Below are 17,503 nucleotides of genomic sequence, written 5' to 3' on the forward strand. Positions count from 1 at the left end.
TGCAAACACTGGTAATAGTCATGAGGATGTCTCAAGACATTTCATGACTGCAAGCACTACCTTCTTGAAAACACGTTACCTCGCTGTGACCAAATCCTACCACTCTTCCTTTTCTTGACTTCTTGTTTTCTGCTCAGCTTTTTGAAGATAAAAGGGAGGTGTAATCTCTACTGTGTGTTGGGCTGAGATTTCTCATACCCCCTGCATATTATTCTTCAAACACAGACTGAGTTTATACAGATCTATCATTCCTATGTTCCTGCCATCTACAGTTCCCACTAGAGAGAGACAGTGACAAACCCTAAGCATTTAAAAACCCCAATCTATTTCTGACATCCCATCTCTCCTGCAGAATAACTCATCAACAACATATGACTTAAGTAAGCTTGTCCAATAATATTTGGACAATAAATACTTGTCCAATAATTTTTATGAAGAATTCTCACATTTTCAGCTTTTGATCTATTTGTTCTACGAAGTGGCAGGGAGTTTGGTTTTGTTGTTAATTCCTAGCTATAAATTAAAATGGCCTGAGAAAACACCCAATGAAGGCACAGTTTTTAAGCCTTAAAATTGGGAAAGAAAACAAGGAAATTATCAACTCATGCTATTTAGCACAGAAAAATGCAACTAGTCCAAAGACAACTAAACGTGGTTTGCTACCCCTTACTGAAGGCAAATGTGTTTCAAAGAAGAAAATTCCCTTTTGAATGGTAAATGAAATGTATTACACTGTAGCTTACCTAACAATAGTAGCTTCAAAACAGGCAGAACATACATGACATATATCAGGTAGTTTCTTAGAGATTAAGTTTTTTTATGTTTTAATACTGTGCAAAAGATTGCTACAGCTTTGGGTGTTTGATAATGCTCATATTAGACCATTCCTTCCAAAATTATTGCACAGCAAACATTATTGTGGTTCTTATTTCTGAAGTACTCCTTCTTCATGCTTTTCTCATTGTATATAGAACAAAATCTCTTTTTGTATTTGCTTGAGGTATAAATTAACAACTTCTGCAAGAAAAATACTCCTTCTTCATACTTGAAGCATTTAAAAAAAAAAGATACTGAATTAACTTTCACTTTACTTAGACAAAAGATTGCTGTCTTCCAGAAAAATATACTACAGTTGGACAGTGTAAACAGCACAAATTATACTTTAAAAAGTTTTGTATGCAGAAGCTTAGTAGAAGATCTTTTCAATAGGTGGGCTTCTGAGGATCCACATAAGCAGGGTTGTAAGGGGGCTGGCTGATTGGGTAAGGTGCTCCAGCACCAGCTGCAAAAGCAAAAACACAAGAAAAAACAGATTTATAAAATCTACATTCTGAATTCTACATCTGTAATGGCAACTTCTGTTTTGAGCACACAATTAAGAGGTTCAACTTATCTAGCATTTTAATTGGACTTGAGAACAGTTTGTGCTAACTCATAAAGCATCTGTATTTCAAAAGTAAGATCACAAAAAACGTTCTTGTGTTTTGGGTTTGTTTTTTTTTTTTTTGATGCTTGAGTGTACATGTGTATTATGGCAGCCACAAGCACATGGTTAGCCTTCAGGGGAGAACAGTCTAAAAAAGAGGAACAGATCTGGGCCAAAACAACAGCCAGTGGAAGTCAGAGATGCACAAACAACAGGATATACCTGATAGTATGCTGAGAAGTGAAAATAAACCACTGGGCAAAACAAAAAGGACTAGAGAAAGCATCTTATGATTCCTTCAGGGAAAATGCTTTCCTGGTAAGTGTCACAGAGTTAATTAAAAAATTAAAGGGAAAAAAGTATCCCACCACTACCAAGCACATTAAAGAGTTTGACTTATATACTAGATGTATATCACTCAGAAGATATCCTTATTTTCTAGTATTCTGAGACAAGCTGCTCGCAAGCAGCACCTTCATTTTCAGGTCTGTCAAATAGCTCAAGTTAGTTCAAATAACGCAGCACCTGATCAGATCCCTGGAACGTGTAAGTGTGGTTATCTTTCACTGATCTTGTAAAGTGAGTGGGTTTGGCTCCTGGGTGACAGAGCAGGTATTCTCTCCCTTGCATGTGACCTAATTAAGAGACTGCCCCTTGCTTAATAGACAAGAGAAATAAAGGAAAGAGCTCTCATTTTGAGGCATTCTCAGCTGGCAACGTGAAAAGTGCTTTGAGATTTTCCCAGAAAAAAAATATTTTAAGAACTAACAAACCAGCAACAGTTTGAGAAACCAGAGAGTAGGAGAAGCAGAGTGACTAGTTTATTGGCTCCCTCACATGATAAAGCAGCAGCCAAAGCACTTTGGGGTAATCCCATAAAACCTACAGCTTCTTCAGAGTTTACAGCAGAAAAATAAAGTCAACAGGCCTGCCAAGTCAGTATTTTTACATGTGGGACTGGTTTGCACATTGTTAATGTACAATTTCTAACTGGTTTACAAATGCCTAAGACCATGAACAGACATTTTATATTTGAGTTGTCATGAAAGAGTTACTTTCTAAGGGCATTATCTACTATTCAGGACTATACTTTGCTTGTTACTTAGAAGGATGAACAGTGTGATTTGTAAGAGGGCTCGAAGATCCTAGGACAGATAACAGCCTAGTCTTGGCCTCTCTGAACAGCCAGGAGTCAATTGTTCAGAGAACAGCTATTACCAGCAGAAGTGGGAATTAGTAATAGCAACAATAAAGCTGTATGAAAACAATGCTGTGAAAGAAGGAAAGCAGAAGAAAAAAAAAGATTCCGATAATTCTAACTGCTAGTCACCAGCAAACTTGGCTGAAGTTGATCAGAGACTTGTTATTCTATAAACATAGAATATATGTTTATAGAACACAGCAATGAACTAGTAGAAAATGCCATCTGTGTATAGATTAAAACATCTAGCAAATATTAGATTAGAAAGGGTATGTATAGTAGTTGGATGTTTCTACATATGTTAATTGGACTTCAATTTCAATATGAAATTTCAACTGAATTAGTAAAACATTCTACTGGATCCAGTGATAGTCCCACATACTGCCAAACTTTGCCAATACAGCTCCAGCTACATCTCCTCTTGCAATGCTTAACATAAAAATGGTGATGGGGAAACTTCAGCAAGGGTGAATTACAGCATCCACCATCACTTGAGTTTTACATAATTTGTTTACATTTACATTAATAGTCACAGAAAATAATAAATGTAAATAATACAAGATTGGCTCCAATGCAACTGTCTCTTTAGCTATTTAAGAGATAAAGAAACACTCAGCATTGCCTTACCTGCCACTGTTTCGTGATAAGCTGGGGGTCCTGACGGCTGCATGGGGTAAGGGGGAGGATACTGTGCAGGGTACGGTGCTACCGGCATTCCCGGTTGTGGCTGGATAGCCACAGGCTGATATCCTTGATATGGGGCGACTGGGTAGTGGGGTGGCACTCCCTGTTGTTGGGGATAGGGAGCGTGAACCACTGTAGTGGAAGCAGTGGTGGTCACAACAGCTACAAACAAGCAAAAGGAACATGGTTAGTGCTGGTGGTTCTAGATCACCTGGGACAGCCAACAACAGTAATGTAAAAAACATTCTCTCTTAAGATCAATTTCTCACTTCAAAATCTGGGTGATTTCATTTTCAAAGTTTCACAAAAGATTTTGAAAAGTATGCCTCTAAATATCCTTCCATTGATCTCAGTGGTAATGAGAGCCTTCACACACTGGGATAGGAGCCAACTTACCTCCTTGTTTCCCAACCACAAAGAGCAAAGAATTTTTTTCTTGGACTCTTCAAAAACCAGGAACTCAACCCTGCAGCCAAGTTATCTATCATTTGGTATGAGACTGGAAAAACTGCTCATTTTTAAATGTTATCTGCTTTTAAGGATTAAGGTGATAAAGATCTCCTTTATTAGATAAGGAGCCTCCTACCATGATTGCCCAAATGAGTTTCCTTTTGTACGTTGTCTACACACTAATACATCCATGTGTTAGTATGTCTTTCTCTAAATAAGTCAGAAAGGCAAATACACATTAAGTCATCGATTTTTGTAGAGGCTGATGTTGGATCATTGGTTCATATCTCTTATTGGAATAAGGGAGTATTAAAACTTTCTAATAAATGGCAATGATTCATTTTCAAGATCTTCTTCCTCTTTATGCTACAATTATAGACTTTGCTCAAGATTGCACTGTTGCAGTCCTGGGCCTTTGGTGTATTTTTCAGGTATATTTTTAAGAGACTGGGAAAAATTCAAAATTTCATTCTATCCCCTGCTTACCTAAACCAACCCCCCCCCCCCCCCAATTCACATACTGGGGGGATGGGGAAAGAGAACTTCTAAATGCTTAGAAAATATTCCAAAACATCTCTCTGCAACTTCACATTCTGAAGCAGCTTAAATGCTTTTTTTTTATGTTTAGGTATTGCAACTTTTGTAGCAGAGACGTAAGGCAGGTTATTTTCACCTTTTACAGGAACACAATTTTCTCGTGGGGGTGGGGGGGGTAGTAAGTCTTGTTCAAAAATGTGAAAAAGAAAGTAAGTATACAGGTACTTACGCCGTGGTCTTCGACAGGCTTTATACAAACAGCAACACGAACAGGTGAGGCACAGAATAATGGTAACTATAATCACTGCACAAACAGTAATTCCAATCGCAACAAGCGTTCCAAAACTGCAAGAAAGATACCACCAGAAGTAGTAAGAGTCTTTCACACAAATTTATTCCTCTTTAACCTAACCTAATCTTCTGTAGCAAACACATTGCTGCTCCTCAAGTGTTACTCTTACTACTTCATGCATTTGAGTAAGAAACAACTGTCAAATGCAGTGCTACGTGAGGTCAGGTCTGCTAAATCAAGGGAAGCTGACCAACCGCTATCAAGGAGCACGCTCTCCTGTACATGAAAAGGACCCAACGTGAGTCTTTGGTCCCTCTCATTCTAGTGTGACTGCAATTCTTGTTATTTTAGTGCCACTGTGTGGCCCTTTATGTATTCCAGGTTACAGCGATAAGGTTTCAAAATCACTAGTTTGATGACTTAATTTTCCAAGCATTACTTGACTGCTCTGAACACACAGGTAGGCATGCCTGAAATGAAGCACCCCAGACTTTGGGGTGAGAGCAAGTTCTTTGCACAGTTGTAAGACCTCCCAGGCCCAATCTCGAGACAATCTCGGTACTGAGCAGACCTCTCCATGCTGGAGATCATTGGCATTTGTAAACAAACAGTTGTCTTAGAAACCATGTTTCACATGGTTTGGAAGATCTGAAATTCTGCCAACTTTACGGCAACAGCAAGTATGTTGTACTACCTTATGGGAGACAGAAACACTGCCTAAACCACCAAAACCTAGTACAGAAAGGCCAAAGATTATACCAGCTTTAACCTCTGTGATGAGTACCAAATGATGGAGGCAGATGTAAAGCTTCCAGAGATGACTCTTTGTAAGTTCTGTTTACCACACAGGGAAGAAAGAGTAACACTGTAAAGCATTAAATGCGCAGTGACAATTCCCTTTTAAGTGTTAATTCACATGATCCGTTTCCTACTGTCTGAAATCAGTAAAGCTCTTCTTCCATAAAAGCCAAAGTCTCCAGCATTCTTATTTCTTAAAAAATGCACCATGCATCAGTTTTGGGAACAATTGCAGGAAGTCAGTTTTAATGAACGACAAGCTCTAAAATAATGAGTAGAGAACTGGTTTCATATCCATCCTGTTTTTGCTTCTTCGTAGAGATTTTGGCTACAGAACTCTAGTTTTTTTCCTGCTCAGTTTCCTGTTAACAGCTTTAAACAAAATGACACATGTCCAGAACCTCCAGCAATTTTCGCTTGGCTACCAAACAGCCATCTAACGTGAAAATTGTTTTTGAGTATCAACAACATTTGAAATGCAAATCGCTCTATCCCTAGCCCAAATTTGGAAGACCTCACCTCTGTCTTCTAGAGCAACTTAACCCTCAGTAAGCTGGACACTGAACATAAGCATTGACAAATAAAACAGGTTCAATTTAAAATGCATTTTTTTTCCCCTAAGAGAGGTTCCATCAATTTCATTCTGTTTCTGCAACAGCTATAAGAAAAAGCTTAGGTCAAATCTCTTTCAAGAATCCGAGCAACAATTTTATCTAACTGTATCTAACTTGTGCACTGATTTTGTGAAGTACTAAATATTACACTATAGATTTACTCCTCGAGTACTAAATCTAATACTGTGGATTGCCTACGGTCACTGCACCTAAGCATTTACATTTAAAACAGGAAGCAGGAACTGCTGCAGCCTCCTTTAGTCACAGAAGTTGTGTCAGGAACACTGCCAGGAAAGCAAACAGATGATTGCAACACAGCTACAAAATGTAAAGATGCATGCATGCTTTGTCACATTTATTTGCACCCTTACAGAATGTTTTTCATATGCTGACTTGCACATGCAAAGGCATTCCTAACCATGCCACTTTTAAGTGCTCTCCCCATCCTCAGGAGCATTAGTTTCACTTCAGCACAGTAAGTTCACAGCCAGCTCATCTCCATCCAAAAATCCCATTTCTTTCAAGCCTGGTATAAAAAGGAAGATACAAATGCAATTTCAAGGGGCGGGGAATAGAGAAACATACACAATGATACCACATCCTGAAACACAGGCTGCCTCCTTTCCATGAGGCCAACAGCAAATATACATCAAGTTAGTTTGAAAACGCAAGCTTAATACTTGTGTATGCAGAAATGGATCAGATCTGAGAGTGACCTGTAGAATTTAGATTAACTATACAGGGTCCTTACTAGATACTCATTATATAAATTAATATATACGCTGGAGAAGAAAGAGAGAAGTGTGCACAATGGATTCATACATTAGACTTAACCATCTTGATTGCAATGTTCACAAGAAACAGCATGAATGCCTGTGACAAACTACAAAAACCTCTAGAAACTGCAGGATGACAAACATTAACTACAATTACTGCTACTTGTGGAGTGCCAACAGCATTTTCCTTGCTCTTGTTCCCACTTCTGCATCAACCCTGAGAAAGCTCTCTCACTAGGGAAGTTAACATTCCCATTACACACAATTACTACCAAGCAACTTTAGCAGAGACAACAGAAAAGTGTCTTCTAGGTTCTTCCTTGGGCTTTTTCCCCAGCAGAGAAGGAAAAAAAAAAAACCCCAAACTTTTTTTGCTAGTGAACTATGCTAAGGAAAGAAATTCATGTGTCAAGGAAAGAGATTAGGCCTGACAAAGACAACTAAAATTCTTCATTTCTACAGACAATAAACCTCTGAACTTTAGCAAAGGCTGGGCAAAACCAAAGAAACCTAAGAAATGGAGAAAACAGACAAAGTAGAGAAACATCTACTCATCATAAATAAACTAGCACAGCAGGAAACTGGCAGAGAGCCCTTCTCTTTCACGACCAAATTCAGTTCTGATATGACAAGAGAGAAAACAGCACAAGCCCATCTGCAGCCAAGCTGGCCACCAACAGATAAACATTGGTCAGTTTGAAGCATGGACTCCATATGCTTATTTTTAATTACAGTTTTCTGCTCACTGAAGCACATATCTCACTGCGTATTTACTACCTCTAATAAGGAAAGAGACAAAAGCAAAGCTCAGGGGAAAAAAAACCCTACCATATCCTTATTTTCACCAAGTTGTTAGAGACACCTTGTGCATTTTCATCATTTGTCTGCATCTTTGCTAAAAGGACACGACCACAGCATGATGACATTTTGCATACATCTTTTAAAGAGCTAAATGGAGACATTTAAAGTACAGGTGTGTCAGGTGTATACACTTTAGAGGGCTGTTCTGTATTTGTGTGTGTAAACACTGTGATTCAGTTCTACCCACTGAAATACTGTGTCATTACTACAGACCAAAATTACAAGCCTTCAGAAACAGCCCAGTGAGTGAAATAACAGCCAGGAGTTAGTTCTTCCCAGAGTTTTCTAAGGAGTGTACACATCTGGATTACTGTAGGCATTTTTATCACCTATGTTACAGCAGAAGCATAATTCTCCTGCCAGTGCTTGGGCTCATGCAGACTAACGTCTTGAAACAGCAGAAGGTAGCATGACATATACAGAAAACAAAACAGTATGTGCCATGAACTTGCAACTTGCAGCATCAACACCCTCTTAAACACTGGAGCTCTTAAAAAATATTTTTTTTTCTAACGATTTGTTGATAATCAAAACTTTTGGAATATCTGAATGGTCAGGCACTATCTTATTGTAATAATGTCTGTCCTTTTACTGCCCAAGGAGTACTGCCCTGAGCACTTCTTCCTGAACATTCAGTAATATTCCACTAGTAAAACTACTGAAAAAATCCTGCTAGTGAAACTACTGAAAAAATACCACTAGTAAAACTACTGAAAAAAGTGCAGGAAGGCTACCACTAATAGATGTTACTTAAGTGAGGCCAGAATGGTGCTCAGCATACTTTACTCAGTGAACTATCTAAGCTGCAGGACACAAGATATCCACTGTATAAAGACTCTTGCAGTGTGCCAACTCCAGAAAGCCTATACTCCTTTCTTAAACAAAACTACTGCTTCATTCAATTGCTTTCACTTGATGAATCTGTCTAAAAGGACTCTGAAAATATTTGGAAAAAAATACATTCGCATTAAATGATAGTTTTATTACCAGCTGTTAGCATTATACATAAATGAAAAAGATTAGGCATGAGGAAATTAAACAAAAAACAAACCAAAACACACACCTTACCCCCTGCATTCTGCAAACAAATGTCAGACTGCAGAAATCAGGGCGGCCATAGCACCAGATCAGAATGCTCTGCTGGCGTCACGGTTTGAACACGAGTTTCCAGAGTCCCACATTATATATACACCATAGTCTCTAAATAAAGCACACACTGTTATAAACAGCTTGAGCTCATTCACTGCCATTTCCTGCTTCTTTCTCTTCACATAAAAGCTAACTTTTGCCAATAATTAGAAAACAAAATTGAGAGCAAAACCAAACCTAATAGCAGTTTTACTGCAGCAATGATAAACTGCAACTTCTCATAAAATACATGGGAAAGTAAATATGAAGAGACGACTCCTTGCCCTTTCCTACCGCCACCTCTCTCCTTCCTTGCCCTAACTCCACTTCTACCCCTATTCTGTCACCTTTGGCAAGCACTAAATTTTATGTGCAATGAGCATAGCTCGCAGACTCACCTTACATATTTTGAATAATTAGACAACTTTAAAGGTATCAGTTCACATAAAGGGAGTTATGTGCTTAGCGCCTGTTTTACCCCTTTTGGTACTGAATGAGATGCAATGGACATATTAAAAAGTCAAACCAAGGATCTAAATAGTACTATTTGTAGAAGTTAATTCTCAAGGCAGTTGTTCATATCGGATATCTCAATCTTGAACACTGTCAACTGGAAAAATAACATAAAATGCTTTGAGTGTATTTAAGGCCTTTTAAAATATCCAAGTTTCAATTCCAGCAACGTATTTTTAAACCTCCTTAATAGTTTGAATCACTTAAGTTGGGACATTTGGACATCTGCTGTAAAGAAAGTTTTTGCATATCTATGTATTCATGACAATGGGACACACTGCAACTTTTGTCTTTAAAAAAGAAAAAATACCCAAATGAACAACAACGAGACCACCTAGTTCTGAAAAATTACTTTAAGCACCTATTTATTTCGCAAGTTTTAATCTGTTCCAGGATTTGTTGCATGCTACAAGAAACATGTTGGCAGGGCCCTTTTCAAAGGCACGGCCGATTTTAAAAACAAACATTTACAAGTACTGAGTTACGGCTGTAACACAGGGTGGTCTGGAAAGACTTCAGAAGATAATTTAAGCCATTCCTAAAAGTCTAAAAAAAAAAAAAGAATATACACATATTGTTCTTTACTGCTCCAGAACAGGATACAGTTCCCAGAAATGTGACAGAATGGTAAATGTCCAGACTTGCACTGACTCAGGTTATAAGGCATGACCAAACAGGCGCCTAGACTAAGATGCTTTCCTAAGTTCAATGTTTTAGTAACAACCATACAATGCAACATACTGCCTCCAAAGCTTAGCAGGAAAATAAAGGACAAACTTTAAAAAAAAAAAAAAAAAAAGATAAAGCAATATGACTTCCCAAGAGTCTTTCAGAGGGATTAGTTTTTACAACTTTACAAACAACACACTTCCTCAGTTTAGTATTTTAGCATGAAGATTCAAAACATAAGAACCAAATTGCTAGGGACTCAAAAAAACATTTACTATTACACAAAAAGTAAACTTCTGTGAGGTTAATACTCACAGGAAAACATTAGCATGACTTTAACAGATAGACTGACCAGCCTATTTTAGCACAGCTGGGTTTTGGCCCACAGGCGCTTCAGCCCGTGCGGACAATCAAAATATACACTGTATAGTTAAGCCTCATAGTCCAGGTGCAATCACACTAATTGCTGGTGTCAGCCATGGCCTGCTCCAGCCATTTTACCCAGGGGCCACCTCCCCAAAACGAGATCTCTACATGATCAAGAAGTGTCTAAGAAACAAGGGTCCAGTGATTCCTGTGGTGGGCCACAGGCAACTTAAGACTCAGACTGAATGGCATGGTTTCACAATTATGAAATCTTGATAGTGTCATAAGACTGGCAGATTTGAGTAACTGCTACGTCATTTTATAAGCTATGTAACACAGTGAAGTGTGGACTGGAACTGTGACATCTGCATTGGTCTTTCAGACAAATGTTAACTCAAGTTAGCACTTGAGAGCATCCCTTCTAGGGTCCTGCCCACGTACAGTTCCTTAACATGAAGAAAATGGTTTCATCTCATTTTGGCTAACCCATCACTGTGGTACCAGCTCAAGTCATCACTAATTGTAAACTGCTGAACTGCTCTAGTGTGGACACAGATTAACTGCCACTGAAAACCACTAAAACTTATCACAACTTTCCATAGTTCTTTCTGGGTACCCCCAAAAAGAAGTAGAGTTCGCACCAGGAGCCCCCTGAAACAATCCCTGGGACACCTCTGCTTACCTGCAGTCTAAACAACCCTGAACTACGTCCCTGAAGTCAGGACAAACCTACACAGCTGAGCACAGCCCAGTGACCCTTAGCATCAGCCAAACCAGCTCTGGCATGAGAACCAATACTAAAGCAACAACAATAATGCCATGGTAAGCCAAGAAGCCCTGCAACTGCAAAAGCGTTACAGAAAAAGAATGCAAGAGTCTTTTGAGAAAAAGTTTGCTAAATATGTACTGAATGGGTCCTTTTTCTATTTGTTCAAATAGGAAGCTGATGTGGGATACTTTAAGCCCAAAATAATAAACTTTAATTTCATACACAAAGACCTACTGGAAGTAAAGTTAATTACTACTTTTTTAAAAGACACTAACTTCTCTATTTTTTCAAGTAACATGTTAACAGCTTTAGCACAACAAGCTCTTCAAGAGCCTATGTGAGAAAGTGGCAGGGAGGGAACTTCCTGGAGTTTGTGGTTTTACTCAGACATCCAACACCCGGATCCAACAGGTTATTATGGAAGATGTATACAAGCATCTCTTCTTGATCTAGTAACAGTTCACTTGTACTAAATATGTCTATTTACATAAATTCCTTTGTAATGCATGCTAAAAATACAATTTTCCAGGGAAGTTTCCCAGGAAATCTACTATTGTCTACTTTGTAGACATTTGAGAATAATTGTTGTAGGTAACTGGCACACTAAAAATATGCATGTAACAAGAAGGGGAAAAGTCAGAGCTGCATTCAGAGGGACTAAAGTCTTTCATCAACAGTGCAAGAATTAACACTGCAGCTTCATGCAGGTCACAAGACAATTTCAGACAAGTCCATTGGACCCTCAGCATAAAAACTGTCCTTAAACACAATACAAAGCACTTACTTCTACAGACAATAAATTTAAAATGCTCCTTTAGTGGCAAAAAGAGAATGTAGATTGATTACAGGCACAGATATTTAAGGCAAACAAGGTAAGTCAGTTTGCCTCCTTTCGTTAGGGTCCCAGTTCAACGATACAGGATGTTACCCCCACCCTAATTAAAATTTGGGACCAACATAAAGGCAATGGGAGGTATTTTTCTGAAATGGTTAACTGAATTAATAGAACAAGTTTGACTGAAAAAATTAAGTACCACAGAAAATTTTCCCCACATAAACAACAACTGCAATACTACAAATTTGCTACTGCCAAAACCATACTAATTCTAGAAAGCAGATTTAAGCAACTAATTAGAAACTGACTTGGCTAAAGAGTTAAAGTTTTAAATAAAATAAAATAAAAATTAAAAAAGGGTTTTTTTTCTGGCAAATTGCAACCCGGTGTATGACTTGCCAAACACACTGAAACTGCAATCAAAGGAAGTTTAGACTAGGTTACACCCACCAGCTTCGCTTACCGTACACCCAGCTCTTACATGAAACACGCCTTTTTCTCTACCCACGTTACTCATATGTCACTACATATATGTCGTGGTTTAACCTGAGCCAGCAACTATTATTAGAAATTAACTGCCGAAAACCAGGACAGTATATAAAAGTTAGAAACACTGTGTTCAGGCAGGAGCAAAGTTTGAATTAGGTAAATTAATTATCGTATGCTACCATGAACTGACACGCTGCTTCACTCTCCCTCTCTTTGGGAGAAGTATTACTCATCCAGCACAATGAGGATCATCAAGGAAAATCTATCACTGCACAAATAAGAACAGACCTCTGCAGTAGAGGTCACATCTGGCCAACCACTACTTCTCCTTTTAAATGGTATTCATCATTAACAAGAGTTTCGTAAGAAAAGCCACAGAAGTGACTCTGATGACTGGTTCCTTCCATAACTTAAAAAAATAGAGGTTTTTAAGATTCCCTCTCAGTGGAATTGAGAGCCAGAGATCACGCTAACAAACACGGAGAGGATTATCACATTAAAAATGAATGGTATAAAATGTTTTTAATAAAAATAGACTTTGTCAAAAGACCAATCTCTGTACAATTGCAAATTTCCTGAAATTAAACTAATTCGTTCATTTCACAGAAGACACTACAACTGCAGTTTTAAAAGGCTAGGCAATTTAAGGACATTCTCCTCCTCCCATTACAATACATCTATTCTCCTCTTCCCACAATACATCTACAACACAATCTATTGCAAATACATCTGGCTATACCTCAGGCCATGGCTATTTTATGGAAGTATATGAAATGGCAGAGCTGGAGCCAGCTTTGGAACCCACATGCTCAAACTTTCATAGATCCTACTAAATAACAATCATGGTCTTTTAACCGTGTTTTCAAGGAAGGATTCTCTGTTTCTCAGGCTACAGGATCCTTCTCTGAGGGTTACCTGCCTGGGGCTGCTTTGACAAGCTCTCTCCAGAGTCAACCTGTATGTTAAAAATTTAGTGTTTTCAGAGTTACGCTGTGTAGAGGCACAGCAAAGCCCACAGAGTTAGAAGAGGGAACACTCTACCCTAGTAAGTATATACAGTCAATGAAGCACACACCCACAGAAAAATGAACTCCTGAATGTAATCCAAGTGATTAATCTTACTGTGCCTTTGCATGTTTAGGCCAGGTTGTCTTTGTTTTTGCCATGAAACAGTCTTCTGTAGTTAGAAGAGCATGCTAACCCAACCGTGCACATCTGCCTCTTGAGCCAGGACAGCATTTTTCAATCTCTCCTTCCATCTTGGTTTCAGAGTAAATGAACCTGCATGAGCATTAAGCCCGCTGCCTGAAGCAGGCAGCTGAGAAATCATTAATGGCAACTCACAACTGCTTTGTCAGCTTTAAGTAGCTTCTTCACTGAGAATACAGCGAACACAAAACCAAACGCTCTGTTACGAGCGTTATTGTAACACAAGTTACAATTACGAATTGTGCAAGCTTGTATTTACTTTTCAGGCTAGTAAAAAAACCACAGAACAATTTTTTACATAGCTTCAAATCCAAATCTCAATTGTTTCTACACAAGAAGCTTACATTCCTTGGTGAGATTAGCCTGTGTCTGAAAGCAAGCCTTACAGAAAGGGCTCTGTATGCAGTTTAACTCATTTACTACAGAAAATATTGAGCACCAGTACTGGAAAAGAAATCCTCTGCTCATTAACTAGAGACTGCTTCCATTTCTAGAAGTTCTTTTCCAATGAATAATCTTCCTAATTTATTTTCTTATCATCGGCAGCCTATTACAGATGCTGGAGCATCCAAATACAGCGTAAAGTGTGAACTGAAGTCTCTGACAGTGATGGGGAACAGAAGGAGAAATGGGATGTAGTTCAACATCACAGTATTTTTTACGTTGTCTATGGAGAAAGCATATGCTTAAAAACATCTAAATTGAGAGACAGCAAATTAGGGTAATCACATCTTCCACAGTTAGAAATTTACTGGTTTTGCCAATTTATGCATGTAGCAGATTGCAGATGCTGCATTTCAATCAAAGGCAGGCAGAATGACATGGATTTTCCCAATTTCTCAACAGGAGAACCAAGTCACAAGACAACACACTGATGAGCCCATGACAAAACCAGACTGGGGATGCACTCATTCGAAGAAGGCTGTCCTGTCTCTGCCAGCTGAGGCTTCCCAGGAAGACTGTCATTCTGCCTCCCTCTTCTCATCACATCAGGATGAACAGCCTTTTCTCAAGCATTACTGTATCTGTTACACAATCTGCTGTAACTTCAAGGCTGAAATTAATTCAGAAACAGAGTCCAATTAACTGTGTACAAAGACAATTTGAAGTTTTGTTTCCATTTAGAAAGACTGGTATCAGCTGTCCCAACTACATTATTTTCTTCTGTAACTCTGATACAGATGTTCTGAATTGCTCCACCTCCTTAAACACTCAAATACTTCACAATTAGTTGAATTGTGGATGTGAGTCATCTAATTTCCTTTTCCAGTAAGGGTCACTATTGGAAAATTGGCATACCAAGGCTAAATAACCATGTTACCAGTGCAAATTTTGACAACTGTTCCAGTGAATCAGTGCTCTGCTTTTTGCACTGGTTCTTAAAGCAATACTACTACGTACTGCAGAATGAAAGGGGAAAAACAACTAAATTAAACTTACTACTCACAATCCATCTTTGAAACCAGAGCAAAACAGGGGAAAATTCAGTAATCCAATTAAAAGGGGGGGGGGGGGGGGAGAAACCAGCAAGATTCATTTTACAATCAATACTCGTAGTAAATCCTTGCTACAATGCATTCACTAGCAGCAAAAATTGTAAAAATTGTGTATGGTCATTTTACATTCAAGGAAAAATGGTGGCAAATTTAACAAGGTTAGTGGTATGAAACCTATGCCTACACTCTGACCTAAAGATCCAAATGATCTTTAAGGCTTGATCAACAGTGGAAAAAGCCTCAATCTGAGTTAATGCCTACTTTTATACTTTTCCTGAAATGCTTACATTTGCTTCCAAATGCAAGTGTTCTGGGAAGCACAATGCTTCCAAGCACTTGAAAGTACATTATTAAGACGCTCCAAAGGAATGTCATTTATTGTCTTTAAAATGTCCAAAAGAAGATTATAGGACATGAACTGCCTGCACTGTGCGCTGCACTTAATAGGGTTGCCCAAAGCGTCTCGCACCCCTGCCTCAACAGCACTTGATACTCAATATTAAATACTGAAAGATATTAACATTAAAGGATACTAATAAAAAGAAACCTACTAAAAACCTGGTGCTTTGTTTGTACTTCTGCAGAAGACCTCAGAATAAACACAGCAAAAAAAGCAAAAGCACAAGCAAACTAAAAACTCAGCTAGACAAGACTAGGAAGAACATACATACCACCACTAACCCTTCCCTAACACTGTCCCGTAGAATTAGAGAGTAACTGTGGCAGGTTTTCCAAGCAGGGAGAAGAGAGACCCCAGCTCACTCAGCCCAGTGGCAAGTCCACACGCAGTTTGTGACAAACCCTCAGAGAGGTGAAATTCTCTTAAAAAGTCAGGATTTATGAGCAAGGCGAGAGAGAATAGTAACTTGATCTAGGAATAAGCCCGATGCGAGAATGAGGAACTAAATGCTTCCTGACCCTTTAATGCCAGGAAACCATCACCTCCTTTTTTGAAGGGCAGTGTCAAAGGTAGTATTTGCAACTCATGAGAAAGAACAGGGCACTAAAGGAAGTTGCCCTTTGTTGCCTCTCCTCCTATTATAAACTGTTCAAAGACTATGCTCACCTTGCTGGGAGATACAAAGAAATATCTCAACTGACATCAGCCCTCCTCTCCACACAGTGAAGTATTAAATAAACATAGTCATCAAGAAACAATGTAAAACTTGTCTTTTAAAAGAAATTAGAGTGGAGCAAGAGGGTGGAGTATACCTTGCAGGCAGAAACCAGGGACAACTCTTCCAGAAGGAATACAGCTTACTGCGTGGTTAAAAAACAAAAACCCACCCAAAAACCCCAGCACACACCACACAAAAACCTGGGCAGAGTCTGTAATGAAACAGAAACCTACTCCGTGTCCCACTGACTGCAGTCACAGAAAGTCCTACTCACTTCCATTCCCGATGTTGAAACACCCTAAATCGGACACCCAAAGTCATTAGCCACTTTGGAAAGTTATGGGCTGTGGTTTTCCTCTGGAGTTACAACCGGGTGGCTTTTCAAGGGTGATATTTCTGTGAATAATTACCATCTTTCTATTAAAATTGCCTAACCAGAAAGTAAGCTTGATGTTAAGTCTGTGCAAAGGCCTAACACATTAATTTTTCAAAGCTGTAAAAAAGGAAAAAAGAGAAGTCACTAATGACCCATTTTCTCAAGGTGAGACATCAATGATTCTCTTTTTAGATATTCCATAGTTAAAAACAAAGATAATTAAAGCAACTTAGCTGCTACTTCCTAAATGTTTTCTGTCATTTACAAATGCAAGGTTACAATTCCTTTAGCAATTGTGCTGGGCTTTTTTGGTTTTGTTTGTTTTTTAGAAGACTATATTCTTTCATTTTCTGTACTTTTCAGTAACTGTGCTTGTCGGCATGGAAAAAAAGGTATTTATTACATTGTTTATATTTAACCTTTATTACTCCAACAGATTCAATATCTCTGCAGCCCCAAAGATGTGGAAGTTTTTTTTCTGTCTTTCAACTAAAAATGCATCAAGAGTGAACACTGACTGCAAGATGAGGCTCACACCTGCTTTACTTGAACCACGCATTTGAAGATAGGCAAGACGGGTCCATCAGCCTAGCAGAGAAGAAGGGGCATCCCTCCTCCAAAACATTTGTTACGTCAAGCCTTTCCTTGTGGAAGACTACTGGGTCAAGAGACCAGGGATGCAAGACATCCATTTACGCTCTCCGCATCCACGTCCTGGCGCATACCACGGCAGCGCTACCATTCGGTGCCTCTAGCGAGGCTTCCTTCCTACCGCGTATAGAACGCAGAAAGGTACGCCTATGGGTTATACAACGCGGGGTGCTCCACTCAGCTACGCCAGAGAACGAGCACGGCCCCCGGTACCCGCCGCACCATGCCATTCCCGGGCGGCGGGG

At 39.0% G+C, this 17,503-nt stretch overlaps 1 protein-coding gene across 1 annotated transcript in view; it reads right to left on the reverse strand.

Annotated features, from left to right (window-relative positions):
* Positions 1-361: 361 nt before the first annotated feature.
* Positions 362-17,503, reverse strand: part of SHISA5 (shisa family member 5) — a gene marked incomplete at its 5' end in the record, with an annotated part of 18,782 nt that continues 1,640 nt past the window's right edge. The window contains 3 exons of the mRNA XM_009329275.1: positions 362-1,282; positions 3,255-3,473; positions 4,528-4,643. Of these exons, the coding sequence (XP_009327550.1) occupies positions 1,203-1,282; positions 3,255-3,473; positions 4,528-4,643 (415 nt within the window). The remainder of the gene's footprint in view (positions 1,283-3,254; positions 3,474-4,527; positions 4,644-17,503) is intronic.

Source organism: Pygoscelis adeliae, unplaced genomic scaffold, assembly GCF_000699105.1.
Source record: "Pygoscelis adeliae isolate BGI_AS28 unplaced genomic scaffold, ASM69910v1 Scaffold277, whole genome shotgun sequence".
Taxonomy (NCBI): Eukaryota; Metazoa; Chordata; class Aves; order Sphenisciformes; family Spheniscidae; genus Pygoscelis; species Pygoscelis adeliae.